This window comes from Ailuropoda melanoleuca, chromosome 2 (genome assembly GCF_002007445.2).
Source record: "Ailuropoda melanoleuca isolate Jingjing chromosome 2, ASM200744v2, whole genome shotgun sequence".
In the NCBI taxonomy this organism is placed as follows: Eukaryota; Metazoa; Chordata; class Mammalia; order Carnivora; family Ursidae; genus Ailuropoda; species Ailuropoda melanoleuca.
In genome coordinates, this window is record NC_048219.1 from 156,828,017 (window position 1) to 156,853,903 (window position 25,887).

At 36.0% G+C, this 25,887-nt stretch overlaps 2 protein-coding genes across 5 annotated transcripts in view; one reads left to right on the plus strand and one right to left on the minus strand.

Annotated features, from left to right (window-relative positions):
- LOC105237058 (serine protease 58) overlaps window positions 1-5,001 on the minus strand; it is a 128,958-nt gene extending 123,957 nt beyond the window's left edge. Inside the window, exons 1-2 of one of the 2 annotated variants that reach the window (XR_004623533.1) lie at window positions 4,687-4,994; window positions 1,243-1,351 (exon numbers count right to left, since the gene is read on the minus strand). The gene's annotated coding sequence lies outside the window, so the exon portion shown is untranslated. Of the gene's footprint in view, window positions 1-1,242; window positions 1,352-4,062 lie in introns of both variants that reach the window. The other variant, XM_034654874.1, reaches the window with a different exon arrangement.
- Window positions 5,002-5,052: 51 nt separating this feature from the next.
- GLS (glutaminase) overlaps window positions 5,053-25,887 on the plus strand; it is an 80,450-nt gene continuing 59,615 nt past the window's right edge. The window contains exons 1-4 of one of the 3 annotated variants that reach the window (XM_019798318.2): window positions 5,053-5,781; window positions 20,696-20,792; window positions 21,154-21,275; window positions 25,738-25,867. In XM_019798318.2, coding sequence (XP_019653877.2) covers window positions 5,069-5,781; window positions 20,696-20,792; window positions 21,154-21,275; window positions 25,738-25,867 — 1,062 coding nt within the window. In that variant the 5' untranslated portion in view covers window positions 5,053-5,068. The remainder of the gene's footprint in view (window positions 5,782-20,695; window positions 20,793-21,153; window positions 21,276-25,737; window positions 25,868-25,887) is intronic. The other 2 variants (XM_034654872.1, XM_034654871.1) reach the window with 2 other exon arrangements.

Genomic DNA, 25,887 nt, shown 5'->3' on the forward strand with positions numbered 1-25,887 from the left:
CTATAACAAACACCATGTATGTATCAACTCCCCAGGTACCATATTTGCTTCAAATTTTTAAAATTATTTTAAAAAAATCAATCATTACAGATACAATTGAAGCTCTCTGTGTACATCTCTTCAATCCCATTTCTCATTATTAATACCCAGAAATAATAGCCATTAAAATCAATTTGATGTTTATCATTCCTATGCACATTTGAAACTTTTAAACCAAATATGCATAAATCTATAAATAATATATTGTTTTGCATGTTAAACAATTTTATAACCATGGCATCCTAATATACTTCAGCTGAAACTTGCTTTTTCTCAACACTGTTTTTGAGACTTACCCACTTTAATACATGATACTGTATTAATCTTAAATAATGTATGTTATATGCAAATATCACATTAATTCATTCTCCTACTGATTAACAGAATTTTTTTATATATATCAGTTTGTTGTACTATTGGGGGTGCATATGAATAAAGCTCTGCCTCAGAACATACCATATAGGTATTGTTACTGTGAGAAACAGCTCAATCACAAATCAAACTTTCTTTCACAGAGTTGCTTCTTGTGACTTAAATTGGACAGAGGGAATCACAGTAACTGTAAATGTCAGATGCTTAAAAAGTATAGAGGTATTTGAAGGAACCCATACTCTATAAAGGATAAATACTGATTTTTTTACCCCAGAACGTCAAAATACATTACTGTGGACTCAGATAGTTTTTCAAAAATGTCTGAATTTTGGATTTAGCTCCATAATTTCACTGGAGTTCAGTAATTGGTTTCTGGATTAGTAATATGATTTTACCACTGGATGAGCATACATAAATATACAAAAAAACAGGCTCATTTTTCTTTTTCAGAGCTTAGAAAATGTGACAAATTTCAGATGTTGAACCAACATTAGATTTCATAGCATAAAACCAACATGTATAATGGATATAAAGCTCATACTTCAAACCAATAATTTTCCATATATTGAAATATCACTCAAACATCTCCTACCTGAACTTTGGTTTTAATCATCCCTGAAAGAGAATGCCTATTCTGACTGTCCCTTCAGTGATACTCAGTTTCAACTGCTCTGGAGGTTAACAACCTATCTTTTAGAGTTCTCAAACACTCTGTGTAATCCATTATTAGTCTCATGGTAGCCAAGTCATCTTCATTCAAGCTGGATGATACATCAGTTAACCTAAATTAAGTTATTCTATAGTAATAACCCCTAAATCAAAGTTACTTACAGGAAGGTTTCTTTCTCTTCAGGTTATTGGCCTATCGCAGTCATCTTCAACTTTGTTCCATCATTCTGGGACCAAGGTGAAGGGGCATCCCTCTTTGGGACATGCCATTCTTGTCACACAAGGAAAAAAGAGATGTTAGAACTAAGTGATGACTATTAAAGTTCCTGTTCAATGTGGCACTTATCACTTCCTTTCATATTTCATTGAACAAATTAAGGCAAAAGGCCAAGCCTGCCATTTAACACGGTGAGGAGGTAAAGTCCTCCCATTGGAAGGGACACAAATATTTGGGAACAATTTGATTTACCACACAGGTTGTTTTCATTCTCAAGAAGGTATTTTTTGAACGACTTTTGGAATATTTATAAAATCATTTTTTTAGGTTTTTGCTAATTATACAAGCAAGACTTTCTTATCTTTGAGATGGAGTTTAGTCCAATTTAATATTTTCTATTATACTACAAAAAATAACAATTAAAATTACTCTGAAAGATCAATAAATATCTAGAGAACCCATGCATATAATTGTGATCTATGTAAAACTAATATTAACTTTATAAACTGAACTAATTGAAATCTTTACCAAATCACTCTAAATGAAGGAAAATGACTGATTACCACCGCACTCCTGTTTCAGCCATCAGGAGACCCACAAAAACAATTTCATGTAGTTAGTATTTTGGGTGAGACCATTCAAGTGGTCTCTTCAAATCGGGTAAAAATCTCTCTCACTACTTTTGTGTGATGTCACAAGGAAGAGAGGTTTAATTTACATAGATGGCAGATAAAAGATTTTTAGACTTAATTATATATGACACATACATTTTCTTTTTAATCTAGCAATTCTTCTTTCTACAGTACTTTTTAAACGTTATTTGTAAATAGTTGGTACCTTGGGCACTGAGCCCAGCTTTGCTTAATTTTACTGTCTTTTTAGCAGTCTATTTCTATTTTAAGATACTTTGGCAATTATTGGTTTGTTTTCTAAAAATGGAGTAAATGATTTCATCTTGGGGAGCTAACTTCTTCTTAAATGATATTTTATGATTAGATGGTTTAAAACAACTCTCTCTGGCTTTTTGATAACAGATGTGACAACTAAATCACACTGCACAACAAAATTTATTCACTCATGGAATAATAATATTTATAGCTAGCACTTATAAAATGCTACTGGTATTGTTCTAAGTGGTTTATGTATATCGATTCATTTAGTCCTCACAACCCTGTGAGATAAGATATTAATATTATCCCCATTGTATAGATGAAGGATCTATAATATTAACACAGATCTAAATTCAGGTTTGGAATAATAAGTCATGTTTGACAGGGTTTATCAGCAAGACTAGGAAGTTGGCCAGTTAAAGCAGGAAACCAACAGAAGAAAGGGAAGTAGTATCAGAAGTTGTTTAGAGGTTTCCTGAATCTTACTCTATTCCCTTAATAGAAGAATTTCAAACAAACAAAAAACTTAGTCAATTCTTTTAAGCTACTGGCAAAGGAGAATTATTTTCTATTTAGCTTTAAGTCAACAAATAATAACCTTTTCATTCTTGTGAAAAGCAAAATCTGGAACTTATACATAGGTTTCATTATGATCTTGAAACATTAGCCTTTTTAATCTTCAAAGGAACACAGGAACTCAGGAATTGTTCTTCTAGTTAGAACAGAAACAAAGTGTATAAATTCCAATTTTTCCTTTGGACGGTTCATTACCTTCTCAATGACTATGGGACCACAACCTACTGTGGGATGGCTGCACTTATCTAGCAGCAAAGAGGAGTCTATGAGTAGCTCTGACAACCCAGCCACCTGTTAATCTGGAGACCCATTTTCTATTTGTAGATATGTTGGTGGACTAATGTACATGTATAAAATGTTTTTTTATAGGGATAGATTTTGTTTTATGTGATGACATAATTTAACAGGTAAATAATCTAATGGAAATAGTAATTAACTCCAATTCATGGTTGCCCAGTTGTCTTTGATTAAACAACATAACTGAAGATTAAAAACATTATATAAATCAAAGGAAAGTATAAATGAGTCTCATTTTTATTTTATTTATAGTAGTTTTAATTTGCTGTCTCTAACTTTTTCATGGTTTTCGCAAAGGGATTAAATTTCATCAGACTTTAAGTTCCTCTAAATGTTAGGAGTAACATGTGTCCATTTTTATCAGCTCATACCTGAAAGTAGAAACTCTAGAAAACACTCCATTACTAGGTTTGTTTTCCATATTTGTTAAGTATACTATAAAGTATTTAAACCTTTAAACATTAGAAAGAATTTTCATAGGGAAATTAGAGAAACTAAGAGAAAATCCAGGAGGAAAATAACAACGATTTGTCAATAGCTTGGATGTGGTTGAGAGAAAGGAGACAGTCAAAACTGATAACCAGTTATACCTAAGAGGTCACACTGTACTCAGGTTTATCCCATTGGTAAGTCAGATTGGAAAGGTAGGGCAGGGCTGGTATTTGTTACCTTTTCTTCAAAAGTTGATGTTCCTTTTCCTGAATACATTATCATTTTGACTCTTCAAATTTTAGTGACAGGTAACATTAAGTAGTAATAAAAGCCCTCTAAAAAAATTTGCAATTGTCTTAACTTTTTTTAAGGCAACTAAGTGATTTACACATGATAGTTTTTTTTCAGGTTCTTCTGGTTAAAGAGCAGACAGAAAAAACTTAAACATGGCAAGACTCTGACATGCCAAAGGCGACATAACATGTAGGCACAGCCAAATTTCCTATTAATCTACTGCTATATTTTAAGATTCATCAGATTACTAAATCTGGTGATCAGTTAATGACGTACCTGACATACATACACCCTTCCTGTTTCTTAAAAATCATCCCATCAACTTTTGTGCATCTATGCATTTAAATGTAATTGTTCCAAGAACTCTTCAAAAAACCTTTGTCATGAAGTGGAGTGCATAGGTAGGCTCAGAGAAAAACTCAGTTTATCAGATCCATGGCTCTTTTTCCACAGGTCCAAAAGGTTAAATGGATAGAGTGATACTAAGCTTAAATGTTTTAGAGAACCAGTATTCGGATGCTCCTATTTTAAAATGATGAAGCAGCTTTTAAAATCGAAAAGTATCTACAATTTTGCTTTCCAGGTGATTCCAGGGAATCACTGCTGTCCAAAAATATTTTTGAGATACCAGTGTACATTTAAAAAATAATTTTTAAAAGGGAAGCAGTCATATTCTGGAATTTCTCCCTCTCTTCGCCCTCGCCCGATCTCCAATCCTCCAAATGGCTAAGTCGCATAGCTGAAAGGATTTTGCTCATTTTTTCCAAAACACTTCACATCTGGGTAGTGGCCAACCATGGAAAGTTTCAAGTAAATGTAACATTTGGGAGGGAGACGAGGCTCGTCTGGGGCAGCCTTCTCTGGACCGCGGCCATCAGAGGTGTCGCCTCACGCCCTTACCGGATAGCCGGGGCCAACTGCAAGCTTGGACCAGCCGAGCTCGGACGGCCCGTCCAGACGCCAGCTCCGGCCAACTCAGCCGACTGCTGGCCACTCGGCTGCGGGGGCTCTTGCCCGTCAGAGGGTTCGAGGCCCCAGAGTCCAGGAGCCAATCCGCTTCGTAAATGTCGAGACCCCTGAGTCCCCGGTTTCCAACATGCGCAGCCTCAAGGTTGGCAAAGCGAGAGGGAAGGGACAAGACGAGAGCCCCGCCTGTCTCCCACGCCTCACACGTCAGTTTGGTCCCCCCCACCCCCGCCAGTCCCCCGCCCGACTCTCTGCTCACCCGGCGCCGAGAGAAATTTGACTGCTCCAGTCACCAATCAGGAGAGAGGTCGAGGATATGAGCCAATCGGAGAGGGGAAAGCGGGTAGGACGCGAGCGTCCTCCCGCCTCCGACAGGGTGAGCGCGGAATGTCTCCGGCCCTCCCCGGCGCTTCAGCCTCAGTGCGGAGTCCTCGGCGGTGTGAGGAGTAGAGCGGTAGCCGGCGGCCGCGGAGGAGCAGCAGAAGCTGCGGGAGCCGGAACCGAAACCACACCCACGTCGCTGCTCCTGTCCTCTTTTGCCCTCTCGCCGTCCTACTGGAGACCGCGTTCCCGGAGGAGAGCTGACGCCCAGTCCCCGAGCATCCTCCCCAGTCGAGCGGGTGCTGACAAACCCAGCGGCATGATGCGACTGCGAGGCTCGGCAATGCTGCGGGACCTGCTCCTGCGGCCTCCCACCGCCTCCTGCGCGGCTCTGAGGCGGGCACAGCCCCTCGCCACACAGTGCCGGCGTCCCCGAGGCGGGGGACAGGGGGCCGCGGGTCCAGCGGCCGCCGCGCGACTGTACCCGTGGTGGGGCGGGGGCGGCCGGCCGGCGGGGCCCCTCGCGCGGGGACTGTCTAGCTCCCCCTCGGAGATCCTGCAGGAGCTGGGCAAGGGGAGCCCGCAGCAGCAGCAACCCGGGGCGTCGCCGCCCGCGGCCCCGTCGGCTCCCGGCCCCAAGGACGGACCCGGGGAGACGGACGCGTTCGGCAGCAGTGAGGGCAAGGAGCTGGTGGCCTCAGGCGAAAAGTGAGTGTCTCCGCTAGGCGGAGGAGGCCTCCCCCTGGGGCCCGGGAGGGGCCTGCGGTGGGGCGGGATGGGAGCGGTGGTTCGAGAAAGAGAAAGAAAGAGATGCCGGGCGGCCTGCGCAGTCTGCGCCATGTGATTAGGTCCGGCCCCGCCCGCGCCTTCCCTGCGGGCGCCCCTCCGCTAGGCCCCCACTTCCCTTCCCCGCCCCCGGCGCTGGCCGCCCGGGAGGAGCCGCGGAGGGGCCGGAGGGGCCACCCTGGCCCCCCGCTCCCCCTCCCCGGGAACTGCGGCTGCTGGCTTCGCGCCGCGTGCTCCGCTCCCCGGCCCCCGGCTGCAGCACCTGGCCGCCTGCCCAGCTCTTCGTGGGTGATGCCACACGAACATCTCCACCGAGTGACATTTAGGAGTCGGGTGTTGAGCATACCCTGTGCCTTCCTGACTCCTGACTCGTCGCTTTTCAGGCTCAGGTTTCCTTAGAAGCCAACCCTCCTTCGATCTCTGCCACCATCTCTTTAGAAACCTAGGCTGGCAGAATATTCTTAATATTTCTGGAGTGGCTGTTTCAGGCGTAGTGTGGAGCCATCTGGGGCACCGGAAATACTGTTTTCGAAACGAGATTAGGAGGAAAAAAGTCATGTGGCCTAGATGGGGCACGCAGTACAAGACTACCTGTTTGCACTGGGGACCAGCTTTAGCCTGTCTCTCTTTGGCCTGCATGTCTTTCATGAGATGGGCGAATTTTTAAAAATAAAAATAGAAATAGCCGAGATGAAATGTGACTGGTAAAACACTGAAAAATCCGAGTTATGTAGCTTTTGTGACTTAAATAGTGATAGAATGTTAAGTAATCTATGCCACACAGCAGTTTTGACTTAAAACGAAATTGGTTTTTCTTACACAATATGTGAAGCAGTTTCTTGGATATTTTATGTAATATAAATGGACCCAAACTTCGTTTTCCCAATGTGGATAAAAATCTATCTGTATGCTTTCTTTATACTTTACTACTTTGCTGACATTGTACTGACCTATGCGACCTCTTTTGCCTGCCTGTGACTTATGTTACTGTCTGCAGCCTCAGATCACCTTAAGTCAAAGTGAAAGTGCCGTTTGATTTTTTAATATTTTCAATCTCAGGCCTGCTTCACGTTTCCTGTAATTGAAGTTGGCACCTTCCTAAAACATTCCAAGCTGAAGTTTTCCCAGACTGAAAAATGTTACTTTAAAAAAACACATTTGGTGATGGGCAAAATTTGTGGTATTCTGTGATATTGATTTTGTGCCACAAAGTAGCCTTAGGACCATGGGCAGGTCATTTAACATATTTAGTTAGATGATTTAAATCCCTTCAAGGTCTAAAAAGCTAGACTTTTGCTAAATTTCTGCCTCATGTTTTTTAGGGACAAGAATGTGTGTGCTTAATCTCATCTGGTACTCTTGTACCTTATCATCTGGTTTACCAGGCTTGGAACTAGTTTAAATACCTGAGCCCAGAGTTACAGAATTGTAAAATGCAATTGCTAGCATTTAAAAGTTGTTCTTAAAGGCTATAGGATGGGAGCAGCTTTCTGTTGAAAATGTCTTCCAGTCTGTGTCTCTTCGGTGTCCCTCTTTTTTTCCTTTTTGTCAGATAGGAAATTGAGTACCTTTTGTGATTTACATGTTTCCCAGAAGTTTCTGTCTTCATTGCCTTCTGAATAAGAAATTACCTCTTAGCAATAACATTGAAACACTTTGGCTAATACTTACAACAATACATAAGAGTTGTCCTGTCCTGTATTCTAACCACCAGAGAAAACCAGTCTAGAGAGGGAATCCTTCAAGAATGTTTGCTCATATGCCCCGGGAGTTTGAATGATCAATAAGATAATCTAGTTTACTTAGTTCAAAGGAGTTTATTTTCCTGCCACCAAAGTTTGGAAGTTTGGAGTAATAGCTAGACTGGCTCAGGAGCAATCCAAATATATGATAATCCTGAGAGCTTTCAATCAAGGATTTAAAGTGAACCCCAGCTGCCTCCAATCCACATATAAAGTTGAAGAGCATTGGCCTCAAGATTGCCAAAAAAAAAATTAAATCTTATTAAAGATTCGATTTCCTAAATGATCTGGTTTCCACATGTAGCTTTCCTCTTTTGACTCCTTCCATTTTGCCTTTATGTGATAAACATTTCTCTTATTCTGGGAGGTAAGCTTCCAGTTGATCCTGTTATCCTTTCTAATGCTCAGCTTCCAAAGCATAGTTCATCCCTCAGTCAGCAAGCCATCTGGAATGCCAGCACTCAAGACTCTGCCAGGTTTTATGGGGGATGATTAAAAGAAATAACCATGTGAAAATTAAATGAGTTGACATTTTGTAAAAGGCTTAGGACTGTTTTTGCTATGTGTTAAATACTGCATAACTGTTTATTAATAAGAAAATTGCTTCATTTATTGTAAAACATGACAAGGACATTGGCCTTTGAATTTTAGGCTCATACATGAGAAATTTCGTTCGGTTTTTAAGTTTCTAGAAAAAAATTCTCTTGAGAAATTATTGTACTTCTTATATGAAACTATCTGATTTGCACTGTTTATCTTTTTTGGCCTGTTTACCAGTAAGCTCAGAGTGAATTAATAGCCATAACAATTTTATTAATTAACATGGCTGAGATATTTCCTTTTCCTACTTTACTTGGTCTGACTATATTTTATTAACCTTACCATATTAATTTTCTGGAAAGAGGTGGGATATAAGCAAGTTAACCTACTTATTTTTTTTCCATAGTTAAATTCTTTGAACCAGTGTCATTCTAGGCTATACCATCTTCTTCAACCAACTTCAGTCTGGTTTGGATTCCTGATTTAGCTTAAGATTTTATTAGTTTTTTCAATATCTTATAGAAAATATAATGATCTTTGCTCAGCTTTGACTGTAGTACGCTCAGTTTTTATTGCTATCATTTCACCATTTTGAAAACCACTTCACATTTAAAAAATGTTCTCTTTGCTTTCCTGGCTTTTTTTTGGATTTGCTCATTGAGTAAACCCTGAGGCTAAAGCCTTTGCTTCTTTCCCACTTGTCTGGCTTCTCAAGGACATATGCCTTCTCTCAGCTTTGACTCTCATAGTAATATTTCATCTCTCATCCAAACTCTTTCTCACATCTGTCTCCACATATTTGATGACCCAGATTTAAAATCTGTGCCCCCATATTCATTCTGTCCCATTTCAATCTATTTTGCATACTGTTCTGAGATTAATTACAGAGTTTTAATTTCAAACTACCACTCTCCTTCCAGAATACCAATACGGACTGGAGTGAGCATTGTATCAAAATTACAAACTGTGCTGCTTGTAGCATTCAACCTTAATGCCAAATGGTTGCCGAACATTGACATATTATCACACTGTTCTCCATCAAGCATGGCATGTTTCGTAAAGCTCAGAAGTGGGTATCCTATCTTAGTGAAGAGTCCCTGAAAACGGCTAGCAGGTGGGGATGAGGGACATTTTTGTTACCTTTTGTTTGGACATTTTATTGTTTAATTAGAAAGGAAAAGGATATAACAGAAAAGGACTAGGCTGGGAAAATATCAGCATGTGTATGTTTTTTAGTAAGCAGGTAATTCATACAGGGTACAGTATTGACAGTACAGGATACATACAGTATTCCATTAAAGCAACGAGATCATTTTTCCCCTATCAGATGGGCAGATGTTAAGTTAAATCAAGTGTTGTAGAGGATGTGGGGAATAGGAACTCTTACATTTCTAGTGGAAGTATTAATTAGTTAGCTATTTTAGAGGGTGGTTGGTAGTATCTGTCAAAAACTGCATACCCATAATGCATTCAGTAATTGAATGTTCATCTGCATGAAGTCATGGCATTTAAAAATATATTTTGAATATGCATAGTTAAAATGTATTAAGGGGCACTTGGATGGCTTAGTTGATCAATTGTCTGTCTTCGGCTCAGATCATGATCTCAGCGTCCTGGGATCAAGGCTCCCCCCCACCCCCAACTCATGAGTGCACCTTCTCACCTTCTCTCTCTCTCAAAATAAATAAAATCGTGTGTGTGTGTGTGTGTGTGTGTGTGTGTGTGTGTGTATAGTGAAAGAGCAAACAAATATTTTCAGCCAGCTTCAGATTGTGTCTTATTTTGGTAGTTAATATTTATTAAATGGAAAGCGAGGGGCAAAAATATGTAAAGTGTGGGGCAAAGAATCAGTGAATCATATGCTGTAAGAATTAAATCTCAAAGTAATATTAAATGCCTGTGCATTCCAGCAAACATTGAATTGGGTCTATACAACAGTACTGATAGTGAAGTTGAGACAGTATTTGGCAGGTATAGATCATTTCAAAGTGAAAGAACCTCTGTGAAATGAGTGACAAATTCTGTCATCCTTTACTAATGCATTTGCTTTTAATTTGTAAAAGTGGATATATTTACAATTCATTTAAAATCCAGATTGAAAGTATATTTAATTGAGGGCTTTCAATGAACCCTTCTGATTTTATTTGTGATTTCCTGTATTAAAAAGTTTTTCTAGGTTACAGTTATCGGTAAGTTTTAGTTTACTTTTAATGACCAGTCATAACATACACTATAACATTTTTTGCTGTCTAATGTTTATATTAAGCCACATGCATCTATTTAGTCATGGATATATCTGTGGTGATCTGTAATTAACAAACTACATGCTGCTTATTAATTTTTAGATGAAGTTCACTGAAAACGTGAATTAGATCTTGAACTTTAGTTTCTATAAAGTTTTAGCTTCTTTTCAGGCTTTACTGTTTACAAGGAAGTCTGCCTACTCAAAATCAACTAACTCAGGAAATGACTACCAAATTGAATTAAATTTTTTTTAATGAGGGAAAAGTAACAGGTGGGAGGGGCACTGTTTTAGTCGGAAAAAGCTAAATGTCATCTTGAAGAGAACTTTGTTGAAAACATTTGTGAGTGTGAGTTTTAAAAAATTATTTGAAATAAGTAAAAAGATATACCACTTTCTTGTGATTATGAAGTGAAGAAAAATTATGGCTGTCGAAACTGAAGGTCTGATTGTAGGTTTTGCATTCTTTGAGGAGCTCAGTCTTAAGTCCTATATAAATCAAGGAGTTGCCTGTCTTCCTTTTCACCTAAGTCATTTACTAGTAAGAGGAATGCTTAAGAAAGCTGACTGACCATATACATTTGTAAAAATAGTTACTAATTGTTGATATCTCTAAGTGAGTTAAATAACTTTAGGTAGACACTTACTATGATTTTATTCTGGGGTCTATTCAGTTACAAAATTGCTTTAGTTATGAGACATGATGCATACAACTCATTATTGTACTTGGTGATTTTTCTGGCAACCTATAATGTAGTATGAGCATGTTAATGTGTCGTCTTGGCTTCCTTTGGGAAGTATTCTCTTGGTTGGTATGTAACATTATTGCTTACTGATTTCTAAAGAAACATTTATAGTGAAAGCACTAATTTTACAAAACATGGAACTATTGATACTGCCTAATGGACAATAAGTTGATAACATTCAGGACCTGCATATGTATTTTGGCCTTCTAATTTCCATTACTGACCTCTAAAGATTTATTTTTTTAAGATTTATTTATTTCGGGGAGGGGGAGGGGCAGAGGGAGGGGAAGAGAGAATCTCTAGTATCGGATTCTACACTGAGTGCCGATCCCCACTTGGGCTCCTCCTAATGACCCTGAGCGGAAACCAAGAGCCAAACACTTAACCAAGTGCGCACCCAGGTGCCCCTAAAAAAGATTTTATTTATTTCTTTGAGAGAGATTGGGAGAACAAGTTGGGGGGAGGGACAGAAGGAGAGGAAGAAGCAGACTCCCCTGCTGAGCAGGGAGCCCGCTGTGGGGCTAGATCTCAGGACTGTGAAATCACGACTTGAGCCAAAGGCAGACAGACGCTCAACCTACTGAGCCACCCAGGCACCCCTAAAAAATATTTTTTTTAAAAAGATTATATTTATTTATTTGAGAGACAGAGAAAGCACAAGCAGGGGGTGGGGCAAAGGGAGAGGGAGAAGCAGACTCCCCACTGAGCAGGGAACTCGATGTGGGGCTCTATCCCAGGACCCTGGAATCATGACCTGAGCTTAACCAACTGAGCCACCCAGGCGCTCCTAAAAAAGGTTTTTAAATTGTTATCTTCATGACAGTATTCTGAGTGACATAGGCACTTAAGGTGCTTGGTGGGAGTTCTTAAGAGTACGGACTTTTTAAGAACAGTTTTTAAATTGTATGAAACTTTAAATATATTCATACATTTTTAGGAATCTAGGCCAACAAACTGAGTTGTAGAAAGATTTATTCACCAATATTTTTGGCACAGTATTATGCATACTAGAGAAGAATGGAGGAAAACTTGTGTTCAACATTAGTGGAATGGTTAAGTAAATGATACATTTGAGAGTCTCTTATTCAGTCATTTAAAATGTGTACAGATACTTTTGGGGGTATAAGAAAAATGGTAAGCCAGAAGTTAGAATACAAAATTTTCTATGCAATGTGATCTTAAGTGATCCTTAAGCTTTTAAAAAAATGCATAGAAAAAGTATCTGAGGAAAATAAACTGAAATGATCAGCAGTTGTAGTTTGTGAGAATGGACATTGTTTTTCCTAACTCTTTAGAGTTACTAAGATTTCTCATTTTGAGTACAGTTGACCCTTGAATAATGTAGAGGTTAGGGGTGCCTCCCCTCAGTCCAAAATCCCCTGACTTCCCCAGAACTTAACTACTAATAGCCTGCTGTTGACTGGAAGGCTTACCAATAACATAATTAACTAATACATATTTTATTATGTTTTGTGTATTATATGCTATATTCTTATAATAAAATAAGAGAAAACAATGTTATTAAAATCATAAGGAAAAGAAAATGCATTTACAGTACTGTATTTATTGAAAAAAAAATCCACATATAAGTGGACCCACATAGTTCAAACCCCTGTTGTTCAAGGGTCAACTGCATATATAACTTCTATAATTAGAAGAACCACATCTGTTAAAATTTAAAATTGTAAATCTCTACTCTGCTGTCTTAGTCTGCTAACCTAATATCCTGTTTCTGGTACATATAACAGGAAGTACCTACATTACATTAACAAGTTAAGAAAAAAGATTGTGAGTGGATTTGTACAGCTCTTACTTATCAATATTATCCAATTCACTGTTCGCAAACATCAAGCTTTTTTATTTTTTTAAGATTTTATTTATTTATTTGACAGAGAGAGAGACAGCCAGTGAGAGAGGGAACACAAGTGGGGGGAGTGGGAGAAGAAGAAGCAGGCTCCCAGTAGAGGAGGGAGCCTGATGTGGGGCTGGATCCCAGGACCCTGGGATCACGCCCTAGGCCAAAGGCAGATGCTTAACAACTGAGCTACCCAGGCTCCCCAAGCTTTTTTATTTCTAAACTATTCTTGATGTAAGTTTCCTTAGAAAATGTTACATATTTTTTGCTATAGCAGAAAGTTATAATGAATAGAGTTTAACATTTCTTGTTCCAACTTAGGTTTTACCATAAGGGAGCATTGCTATAGCGATGCTGTCAGGCAAGTGTTGGCAAACTTTTTCTCTGAAGGGCCAAATAGTACATATTTTTGTCTTTGCAAGCTATCTGGTCTGTGTTAATACTATTTAAATTAGCTGTTATTAGCAAGGCTGTCATGGACAGTAGGTAAATGGATAGGCATGGCTGTCTTGCAATAAACTTCATGTACAAAAACGGGGCGCTACTATAGTTTGCTGTTGGTGGCCCCAGCACTAAACTATATTTAGTTGTGTAATGTATTCTCTCATATACTGATTGGTTCTACTTTGAATGTGTTTGTTCCTTTGTGGATTTTTGTATCTTGTGTCAGCACTACGTCTTGCTCATGTTCTTCATGTCTCCATTTTGGCTATCTTCTCTTACTCTCACCTTCCATACCTAATTCGCTTTAGCTTTTAAAAATATTTGGGGTAAAATACACATAACATAAAAATTTTTTATCTTACCGTTTTTAAGTTTACAGTTCAGTGACATAAAGTACTCTCTCTCTTTTAAAAGAATTCATATGATTAGGCTTTATGTATAAAATGTGTGAATAAAGAGTGTGTGTGTATCTCAGTAAAGTTTATAGTCTTTAGGAATTTAGGAGGACATCTGTTTTAGCAGCTCAAAAACTGAGAATTAGAATTGGAAATGACTTTAAAAACATCTAATTCCACCTCATTTTACATATTTTGTAAATTGGCCACATATACACTACATGGCCTAACTAAATGACTAAAGTTCATACAATATTAGGACTAACTTTGTTTTTTCATCCCCTATTAGATGAATAAAATACTGTACTGAATTGATTACTTTTTTAGGTACAGGATTGGAAGAGACCTTAAAAACCCATCTCCCGGGGCACCAGGGTGGCTCAGTTGGTTAAGCATCTGCCCTCAGCTCAGGTCATGATCCCAGGGTTCTGGGATCAGCCCAGCGTTGGGAATCCCTGCTCAGTGGGGAGTCTCTTTCTCCTTCTCCCTGTCCCTCACTCCCTCACTCTCTCTCTCTCTCTCTCTCAAATGAATAAATGTTTTAAAAATCTTAAAAAGAAAAAATCTCCTTAGCTGATGTTTTTTCCTCTTCTGTTATACGCCCTGAAAATTGATCCTCATCTCTGCTTGAATTACTGACTGGCATTCATTCCCTTAGAATATAGCACCTTCCATTTCAGAGCTGTTTTGTTTTTGTGTATCTGAAGGCTGCCTTACATTAACTTTACATATTTTAGTTATTTCAAAGACATCATTTCTAGAATGTTATTAAAGTGATTACAATAACAATTCACATGATATCTGTATTTTTACAACTAGAGTGATGTATTAAAGTATACTTGACTGAAGGAATAGGTGGTTGAAAGGACTAACAGAGTTGGACATCAGGGATTTGATCTGCCCAGGTCCTTGTCCTCCCCTAAGAGACCAACAGACTGCTCCCTGGGTTAGACTTCTAACGTTGTACATGTGGACAAATTTGCCATCAGCTGATACGGACAAGGCCACTTCCTCACATAAAGATGGCTTCAGTGCTGCTTTCTTTGGCGTGCTCTTGAGTAAATTTCAGTAAAGTCCAATCAGAACAGCAGCCCTAATTTAATACAATCCCATCCTTACTTTGTATAAGATTCAGTTTTAACAAGGTCGAACAACAGTTTAATTATCTAACATAAGTAATTCCCCTATTAACATTTTGATTTGAAATTCTTCATTGTGTAAGGAGTCTTATCTTTCATTATTCTGAATAAACTCCAGGTATTCCTTCTAAAATGGAGGGCTGATAATTGAGTGTAGTTGGTGTGGTATACGGGGAAGTATCCAGGACTTGAAACCAAAGACCAGCTTTCCAGGACTAATTCTGGTCCAGACACTTAAGAATTGTGTGACATTAGACATGTTGGTTGGCTTTGAGACTCTGTCTTTATCTGTAAACCTTACTTTAGCAGATAGGGTTTTAAGATAGCAGGAGACCCTTTCTTAACAGTAAAGCCTTAAAATATGTAAGATTTTGTTTTTAAATTCCACCAATAATTAGCCATGGTGCAAAATGATTTGGAGAATAAGCAGAATTCATCACTTTATCAGACTGTCAGACTTATAATATGTGGTCAGCCCCTATCAGTTCAACTCTCAACCCCATAGGTTTATTTAATTAATTAATTTTTATTGAAGTTTAATTGACATACCATATTATATGGGTTCCGTGTGTACAACGTAGGGATTCCACAATTTGTATGAATTGGGAACTGATCGGAATAAGTCTAGTTATCGTCTGTCACCATACAGAGTTGATATAATATTATTGATGGTGTTCCCCATTCTGTAAGTTACATCCTCATAGCTTATTTATTTTATAAATTGAAGTTTGTACCTCTTGATCCCTTTCACCCATTTTGTCCCCCACTTCCCAACCCCTCTCCCCTCTGTGAACCACTACTGTTCTCCATATCTATGAGTCTCAACTGGTTTAATCTGCTTATTTGCTGGTGTTGATGGACAACTACTACTATCAATCAGATGACTTTAAATTCAAAATGTTAAACTGATTTAAAAACAACTCTAATTTTTTTTTAAAGATCATTGTTTTAAAATGACGACATAAGTAAAAAATACCAAAGCATTCTTTTGTATTCTGTTAGTGGACCTTTTTTTTTTTTTTTTTAAATGTAGATGGGGGGAAAAGTTTCTGATTATCTGATGGGTTTACTGTACTGTACTATGCGTTTGAGTTACAATGGAGTTGACCCCTGCAAACAAACAAACAAAAAGAAATTGAGGAAGGTAATACACCAGTCTTGAAGGTTTATAGTTTAGAGAAGTCAGGTAACATGAAATATTATTTAACAAAATAGGACAATATAGTTGATTTCAATTTTTTTCCTTCTCATTTTGCAGTTCTTAATAAAGGCTTGCTTTTTCATTTTCCTCCTTTCATTTGTTACTAGAATTTTTTAATTAATAAAATTTTGAACTGATGAGGGAGAGTTTGCAGCATTGCTCCTAATTACAAGTTATACTTACTTGATTTCCCGCTCTCATCAAGGCAAAACTGAATGTTTGCTTTGTACTTACTAATACTTTTCTTACACTTCTGTCATATACTTGCCACATTGCTGTAGTCTTGGCTCTCCTAGATAGCATGCTTGCTTTATTCATCTTTATATCTCCAATGCTTAGCACATAATAGGCTGTAAAAGAGAAGTACAAAACTTAGTGATGTAGCCCAGTGCATGCTAAAAAGAGTATAGAAAATCTGGTTGGGGAAAGCCCTCTAAAACGATTGAAATGATCATTGATGCCTTAAAGGGTTAGGAAAAGGAAGGTTATAAACAGAAGGCTTACATAGATAAAAAATTAGGGGCGCCTGGGTGGCACAGCGGTTAAGCGTCTGCCTTCGGCTCAGGGCGTGATCCTGGCGTTATGGGATCGAGCCCCACATCAGGCTCCTCCACTATGAGCCTGGCTTCTTCCTCTCCCACTCCCCCTGCTTGTGTTCCCTCTCTCGCTGTCTGTCTCTATCTCTGTCAAATAAATAAATAAAAATCTTTAAAAAAAAAAGGCACGATAGCAGAATTTATTTACGGGTTGGTGAGTCTAATTAATTAGAAGTGATAAGTTTAAGAATAGATAGTATAAAGCCAAATATAGAGAACTGAGTACCAGACTGAGAAGCTTAAATTGTCCTTTGGTATTGGGTAACTGATTTGATTGATCAGTAAACAAAGTCAGTACCTCTTTTCATGTTGCAGAAATTGGCCCTGAATTTAAACTCCGTATGTAAATTTTGAGGAGGTAGTCTCATTTATTGTTTAATTTATATAGATCTCTCTCAACCCTGAAAATTAGGTATTTTCACAGCTCATAGGTAGAAACAGGTACCTAAATCATATATTTTATGCTCTCACTGGTGTTCATTGTAAACACCCAGTGAATGCTTACCTTCATTGCTTTGGTCTTTTTTTTTTCTTTGCTGGAAAACCCTTTCTGTTGCCATGTTTTCTACTCCTACCCATCTTTCAAGTCCAGTTGAGGTTCTGTGTCTTCTAAAAAAGCTTTACCTTGTTAGTCTACAGTGAAGTACTTTTTCAGAGTGGATCCCATAGTCTCATTCTTGTAATTCCTTATTATGTGCATCTTCTATTTTCAATTTAGACTGTAAGCAACAACTAACATAATGTTGTACATGTCATAGATTCCAGTTAAATACATGGTATTTTTCTTTTTCATTTTCTTAAAGAATGATTTTTATGTTGTAGGCAAGTATTTTGTTGGTAAAGTAGAGGAAGGAATGGATAAATGAAGGCACAAGATGATGGTGAAAGGATCTTAAGGGCAGGAATTAGACAGGAAGTGAGGGGAATTAAAGGGAAGGAATAAAAAGGTATGAAACAAGGATTTTTCTTTGGATTTACTGATCTTCTTGTATATCTTATTTTAGTTGCTGAGTGTCATAACCATTTTATATTTTTCCCTAGGGAATCTGGATGACTCACTCAGGTTTATCAATAGTTGCTAATGTAATGATTTGAAATTCTCCTATAATCTATTTTTTTGTCATTAAAACTTAAATACTCCTGAAGGATTTCTAGTTACTCTATGCTTAAAACTATAGTTTTTAGCTTTTGAATTTTAATAGCAAAATTCATTACTGTGAAGTGTTGCCACAAAGCCATATTAAATTTGGAGAGAGAAAAGGCAGCAATATCAAGAAAGATCTTTGGAGTAATTTCTTCTGTTTGAAAGTTGGGGGAGAATCTTGTCATTTATTTGTTTACCGGGAATTGAAGCTAACTCATTCTCAGATCAGAGTCTGAGCTTTTAAATGCTGAGATAGGTAGTACATTCTTTTTATCAATTTTGACCTATTTATTTTGTGAGCACATTTTTTGGAGATGACTTAAATCTCTCTTCTATGGATAAAAATTAGGCTCCTCCAAAAGCAAGTAAATATTTGCCTTTTTTTTTTTTTTTTTTTGCTAGCTGTGACAGTACATGGTCTTTTAAATTTTTTTGTGCTCTGTACCATAAGCTAAAGACGTGTATATTTTATGTTATTTACTTAGCTTTTAGGCAAAGCAAATACCATTTACTGGTGTGGTAAATATATAGAAAGCTTATTCTGCAGTTTTTTAAAGTGACAGACTACCACTATCCGAAGTTTATTTGACAAACCATTTTCTGTAAATAATTGGTCTGTTATTTTCCACTGCTGTTTTGATGGCTAGCTCAATTTTTCTTTAAATATTAAGTCATCAGTATTGTTGAATGCTGTTAATGGTTTTGGATCAGGATAAGACCTAGAAAAATTATACCTGATAAAAATAATAACTAGCTAGCAAGTTTGAGAGCCAGTATACTGTAGTGGTGAATACTTTGAGCTCTGGATTTGGAGACATGGGTTTTTTTGCCACTGTGCAGTCTTAGGAAGCTTCTTGACTTATCTGAACTCCTGTTTCTTTATATGTATAGAAATTCGTATTTCCAGAATATGTCATTAAATTATGGTAATCCTATTTGTTTTAAAAAACTTCGGGATGAAATTTGTACATCTTAAGGTTGACTTTACAACCTAAAAGTTGGTGTGACAACTTTAAAACCAAATTTAAATGATATTAAAACCAACATTAATGTTTCTTTTAGGAGAAATTTTATATGCGCATGTGTAACTGTTCATGTTCTGTGAACCAACTCTATATTCTGTTGTCTTTTTAAGATAGAAATATATGGACCAGGGGCGCCTGGGTGGCGCAGCGGTTAAGTGTCTGCTTTCGACTCAGGGTGTGATCCCGGCATTATGGGATCGAGCCCCATATCAGGCTCCTCCGCCGTGAGCCTGCTTCTTCTCTCCCACTCCCCCTGCTTGTGTTCCCTCTCTCGCTGGCTGTCTCTATCTCTGTCTAATAAATAAATAAAATCTTTAAAAAAAAAAAAAGAAATATATGGACCACTAATAATAGGGAAGTAATTAAATTAGGAAATAATTAAGTACATATCGTCTTACTGAAGTAAGACTGTTAAGTAATCTTGGGTAATCCAGGAAATATTTAGATACCTAGAAAAACTCTTTTTAACAGTATAAAAACAATTTTAAACAGACTTGATTTCTGTGATAGTTTATTTTACAAAAGTAATGTATACAGTTTTCCTATGAAACTTGCCATTATACCTATGGCTAGTCCAGAATTGTTCTTGAGTAAGTTCTAAAATTAAGAAAATGAGTATTCCATCCTTCCTATTTCTTTAATTTTCTCTGTTGCTTTTTTGAAATACAGATAAAGTCTTTTCCAGAATATTTTATACACCCCCCCATATTTCTCTCTCCTGTTTCAATAGGTGGAGAGGAGATCTGTTTTACCTTAGATCTGTAATCCTTATAACACCACTGTAATACTTACATTGATGTTCAGAATATTGAAATGTATTATAGTTTCAGAGCTAAAAAAAAAAAGACATTATAATAAGTTCATTATTGTCTGTTTACTTGAAAGCTTTTCAGTGGATAGGAAAAAATTCCTTTCTTGTTTAAATGTTTGGTTAATTATAGCATCTTATACTAGTTTATTAATTAAGATTTTAATGTATTTTTTATGGTAAAAAGTTTTATTCTAATAGTCTTCTTTGTGATTTGTGGCATTTGGTCTGTATACGTAAGCCTAGATCACTTTAGAAATATTAACTACAATTACCATCAATTGAGTACTTATTCTCTGCCAGTCATCATTCTAAATGTATTGAATGTTTCCAGTCACCTGTTCCTCACAACAAACAACCCTGTGAGGTAGGCCTATTATCTCCTCAGATGAGGAAACTGAACCATGGAAAGGTTCTTTAATTTATCCAAGGTGACTCAGCTAGTAAGTATTATAGCTAGGATTCAAAACTGGTACACTAATCTTTATTGTGCAGTATGCAATTGCTGTCTCCCCCTGATTTTACAGTCCAGGTTAACTATTTTAATAACATATAAATATAGTCATCATATTTTTAAAAAGCAGAACAAAGTATTGACTCTTACCTGAACATTTGCTGAGCTCTATAATTAGTATTGGGTTTTGTATTAGGCTGTACAGGAGGGTATCACCATAACAGATGACTAGGCATTAGTACCACTAGAAACGGTAATCAAGATTTTAAAATCTGGGATTTAAAAAATATCTATATTCATTAATAAGTCACTTTCTACTTTTTCAGTGTGATTTCAGTAATAACTGGTTTGATTTTGGTAAATTAGCATTTATCACGACAATAGTCTTGATGAGTAGATCAGCTCAGCTGTAGTCTGATTCAATGATTATTTAATAATAGATATACCTAAAATCCATTAGAATGTTTGGACAAGGATTAATTTTGTTTTCTTTTTTCCTCTTTAGTAAAATAAAACAGGGTCTGTTACCTAGCTTGGAAGATTTGCTGTTCTATACAATTGCAGAAGGACAAGAGAAAATACCTGTTCATAAATTTATTACAGTAAGTTTTTATATTTTTCTATCTTAAACTTTTTAAAAATCAGTAATAGTGAATCCGTAATACAGTAATATCGAAATGTAGTCTTAAAGTTCATCTGACATGTAGATCCTGACTGACACTGTTTCTCTTATTATGTTTTCAAATTCTCATCATGCTCATTTCAAGGTAATCAGTGAAAGAAAATGAAAGAAACAATGAGAAACTTGTCCAGAAAGTGGGTAATAGTGACAATAAAATGCCCATATACATATTCAGGTCCTGGGTAGAAGTTTATATATGCAGAAATAAAAACTTATAGTTGGAATAAGCATATACATTATTTGCACTATATATTTACAAACTCTTATTTTTTTAAAAACAGGCACTCAAATCTACAGGATTGCGAACGTCTGATCCCAGGTTGAAAGAGTGTATGGATATGTTAAGATTAACTCTTCAAACAACATCAGATGGTGTCATGCTAGACAAAGATCTTTTTAAAAAGTAAAAATTTCTGCCAAACCTTTAACGGTGATTTGCTATGCTATATGGTGATTTTTCTTTTAAAACAAAATTGCATCTTTGAAGGCCAGTGCTTCCTGTGTAACTGGAAAAAAGGGGGGATTTATAAACATCAATTGTTTGAAGAACATGGTGCACATAAGGTTCTATAATACACAGGGGCTAAGAGTAGACTTTCTTTGAAACTGCTCTAAGGAAATGTAGGCATGGGTATTTCCAATTTACAGAGCACACTCTGTCTTGTCACAGCTTAAATTGATCTCTAGTTCATCTGCATGTCTTACAGGCTTTTTCAGTGTGGTCTCTGTTTCTTTCCTACAAGGTTATTTAGATGACGTCATAAAATGAGAAGGCTTCAGACAGCATGTATTCCTTAGATTTACATATCTCCATTGTCTGCTTCTCTTCTCTCTTCAGACATATTAATACATAGGCTTTTGACTACTTTTATTTCCCTCAAAATATTTAAAAACTGAAGACACTTTAGAGATTAATGCCTTGATTTGGTTGAATGAGCAAGCTTATTTTGATTTTCCTATATTTGCCTATTTTTTTAGTATTTATCCTCATTCATGTGTTCCTACTTGTCTGATTTCTTAATGGTTTAAAAGATAGCATGTTTATAACGGATCCCAAAGAGGTAAATGGTATTTTAAACTACTAAGAGTTAGATTAAAAACCTATAAAACTATAAACACATTGGCTTTTTCTAGACCATAGGGTGAGTTGAGAAAGATCCAAAGAATTCTAGCATCTACCTTGAAAATTTATTTTTATGTATGTATGTATTTTTATCTATTTTTCTTTTCTTTTGGGGACTAGATGATTTGTTCTAGGTATCTCCTGGGAATATCCTAGAGTATTAAGTTATTTGAAGGTATAAGTGTTTAACTGAGTTCCTTCAGAGTTTCCTGGTATGCTGTGAGGCACTGCTGACAGTTATGGATTCTTGTCTTTTTACCACAAGGCTCTTGATTCTGTTAACTCAGCTGGCCTTACAAAGTATAGATTTTAGTTTCATGTTAGAATTGGTGTTAGGAATTGTGAATCTTCAAAGTATGTTTCTTTGTGGAGGGGAGTAAATAATTTCTTGTTAGCTGTGCCTTTGCAATAAGGATTATTTTTAGTGTTCATGAACTGTTTGAGCAAAGTACTCTTGATTATGGTGCCTTGTGAAGAGTTATTTTGGTGTATCTGAGAATGAAGTTGTCAAAGAGATGGTAGGTAGATCTGTTGATAATAGGTATGAGGAATTGCTTTGGAATTTTAAATGAAAGCAGTATTTTATACCTTTTTAGTACTGTTTAAAATTTTGTTGTGCTTTATAAACATGTAACTGTGTTTAAATATGAAATTAAAAGTAACTTAAATATACTGATTATGATGCCAAGAAACATAAATTTCATATAATTTTCTGCCTATAATTATATAAAAGAATAGCAATTACCATATTTTAAACACATCCAATTTTTTAAAAAAATTGATGATTGTAATATAGGCAGTTCCCAACTTGACAAATGCTTAGTGTTTTATATGAGCAGTCCATGGAAGAAAAGTCTCTGTCTGTAGGCATGATGATTTCTGTTTTCATCTCTAGAATGAAGTAATTCAAAACCTCTATTAACCTTTTGAGGTCACCTAGAAAGGTGATTGCTGCAGAGAGATTCTTTCTTTCTTTTTTTTTTTTTTTTCAAAATAAAAAGTTTTCTAGTTTAGTGTTGCCTTAAGTAAACTATCTCCTCTCCATGCAGGTGGGAAGGAGATGTTACAGAGGAATTCATTTTCTCGGAGAAATAATTTATAAAGGTGGATAGGTTTGGTTGAAGTCAGTGTGTTGATAATTTTACCTAAAGAACGTTGTTGGTTAATATATTTAGCCGTTGAAGGTAATCTGAGAAACAAATATCACATATGATTTTTTTTTTAAGGGAAAGTGAGTTCTAAGCATATTGTTTGGAGCATAATCTATATTTGAAAGTTGGAGACTGCCTGTACCCATCTAGATAATTAATTGTTTTTAATGCTAATAATCCTTTAAACTGATAGAAGTGGAAAATTGTGTTGAAAATGAATGCCTTATTTATTTATGCATTTTTAACCATACAGGTATTAGAACTATTTTTATGTGTGATCATGATTTTTTGGTCTTTTCTGTTTTAGAGGAAAATGAATGGCAGTCTTTGCATTTGTATATTGATTTAAAAAAAGTTCATATCCATTATGTTATTTTACTGATGAAAAATTGTGAGATAGTTTCTAAAACATGTGCGTTATAGTTGTTAATCATAAACATTTAAAAAGAAAGATTATTATTCCCAGTTTGCAGATGAGCAAACTAAACAAAGCATGAGAAAGATGTGACTTGCTGAAAAGTGTGAGCCCTTCCTTTTCAGAATTCATTTTTATATGGGACTTCTAACTTTCTAGTTCCATTCATGCTATCTATATTCAAATAACTCCCAATGAAAACATTTACTACCTGTAAGTTTCATCAGTGTGCAGTAGACACTTTTTTGGTAAGATTGCTTGCGTTAGCCGCAGTAACTCACCAGTGAAGTCAGTTACCACAGCTTGATAGAGGGGAAAGCAACAACAGACCAGTTTTACTGACTGTACAGTTTTGTTAATTATAAAGCTTCCTTTTAAAAGTGCTGATTAATTTTAAATAGTTAAATAGTTAGTAGTAGGTTAATAATTTAAGTTTGTTTGGCAGTCCTCATATTTTTTCATGTATAACTTTTTGAAAAATTAGGATTTAGGTTTGATACAGATACAGTGATTTAAGATCAGGAATTGTCTTAACTTTTTCCTGTTGAGAAATGTGTTCTTTAGTATATATTTCTTAAAACTCTCATATGTGCAAATTGAATTGCTATTTAAAACATTAAATATTAAATCAGCGGCACACAATAAATTTTAGATTAACGTTGAAACTATGAGAAAACAATTTATTAAAGTTTATTGAAGTAAATATCTGCCATCTCTGGGATGTCAATTATTTCTATGTCTGTTGGTTAATAATGGAAATTAGGACTATAATTTTTTCATGTTGTAATTGGGGCACATCTTTTTCCTTGGAAATATAACCTCTGTTATTCTAAATCAGTATTTTAATTTTATACTGACCAAGTGAGTATATTCTCTGAATTTTTTATTCATAGTTAAAAGTTAAAATCTGACTTTTAATTTTAATTTGATGTTTCATTTAGAACAGTTTTAATTAAAATACTGAGATATAAGAACTAAAGAAATACTGAGTGTCTAGTTCTTCATTTATTTATAATTAATGCAAGTTAGTTACTTGCAGGTACAGTTTTCTTATCTGTAAAGTAAGGAAATCATCTTTCTTAAAATGTTGATGTTTTCATGATTGAACAGATGAATAGTATTTGAAACTTACTTTTTATAAAAAAATGCCAATTTGGATGGTTTTTTCCTTCCCAAAGAAGCTAATATAGTATCACATAATTTACCTGTGAAGAATCCAGTTACGTCACTTCCCATAGTTAGTGGCTTGACTTTCTCTTGCTAAGTACTGAGACTCTTAAGAACATGAGCTTAGAAGATGGTTCACTGTAACCTTTTTAAAAAGTTCTTCTCTAAGGTTACATTAATATATTGATTTTCTGGCTTAAGTCCTTTTTGGAACAAAGCAAAATATTGGTTCAAATCATTAAATTTCGCGCTCTCCCATCCATATGGTTTACTATATCTTTTAAAATAGTTTTTAACAATAAGACCTTTTTATTCTGTAATGTATTACATATCTTTCACATACTTGGTGACTCGTATAATGTGAAGTTAATTACTATACTACTTTATAATATTATTTAAAATTATACATTATTGTTACAAGCATTTTAGTTAAGTATTTTATTCTAATCTGACTAAAGTTGATTTATCTCCATTCGTTAGCTTGGAAATACAGATTTTTCAAGCTGTAATTTAATGAAAATATGTTAAAAATAGAAAAAGTTTAGTTTTTTTGTGAAATACTACTAATAATTATTTAGGAACTAAGGGATATATGTCTGAAGTTACTTAATGGATCAATAAATAGGATCTCAACTATGACATATTAAAGTCCAATTTTTGTTAACCAAATGTCATGCTGAATGTTTAACCCTAGTGGGCTTAAGAAACTTGTCTTTAGATGGTCTTGATATTTAACCTGGTGGAATGCTCTGCTGTTTTAATCTTTGACACAATTTTTAGGCAATCTAATTTATTTCTTTAACTTGTTCAACAGCTTACAAGCAACTGCATGAAAAACTGCTTGAAGGAAAGAAAATAATATAGAAAGTATAATTTGTAGATTTTAGTTTGTTGTATAGAATGATGAATTTCTCTACTGTTTAAATATTCTCCTAATTAATATTATTATTACCAAGTACTAATATATGAAAGGCACCCAGTAAATTAATTTTTTTCTCACATTCCACAGATGCGTTCAGAGCAATATTGTTTTGTTGACACAAGCCTTTAGAAGAAAGTTTGTCATTCCTGACTTTATGTCTTTTACTTCTCACATTGATGAGTTATTTGAAAGTGCTAAAAAGCAGTCTGGAGGAAAGGTAACATTTTTGATGTGAAT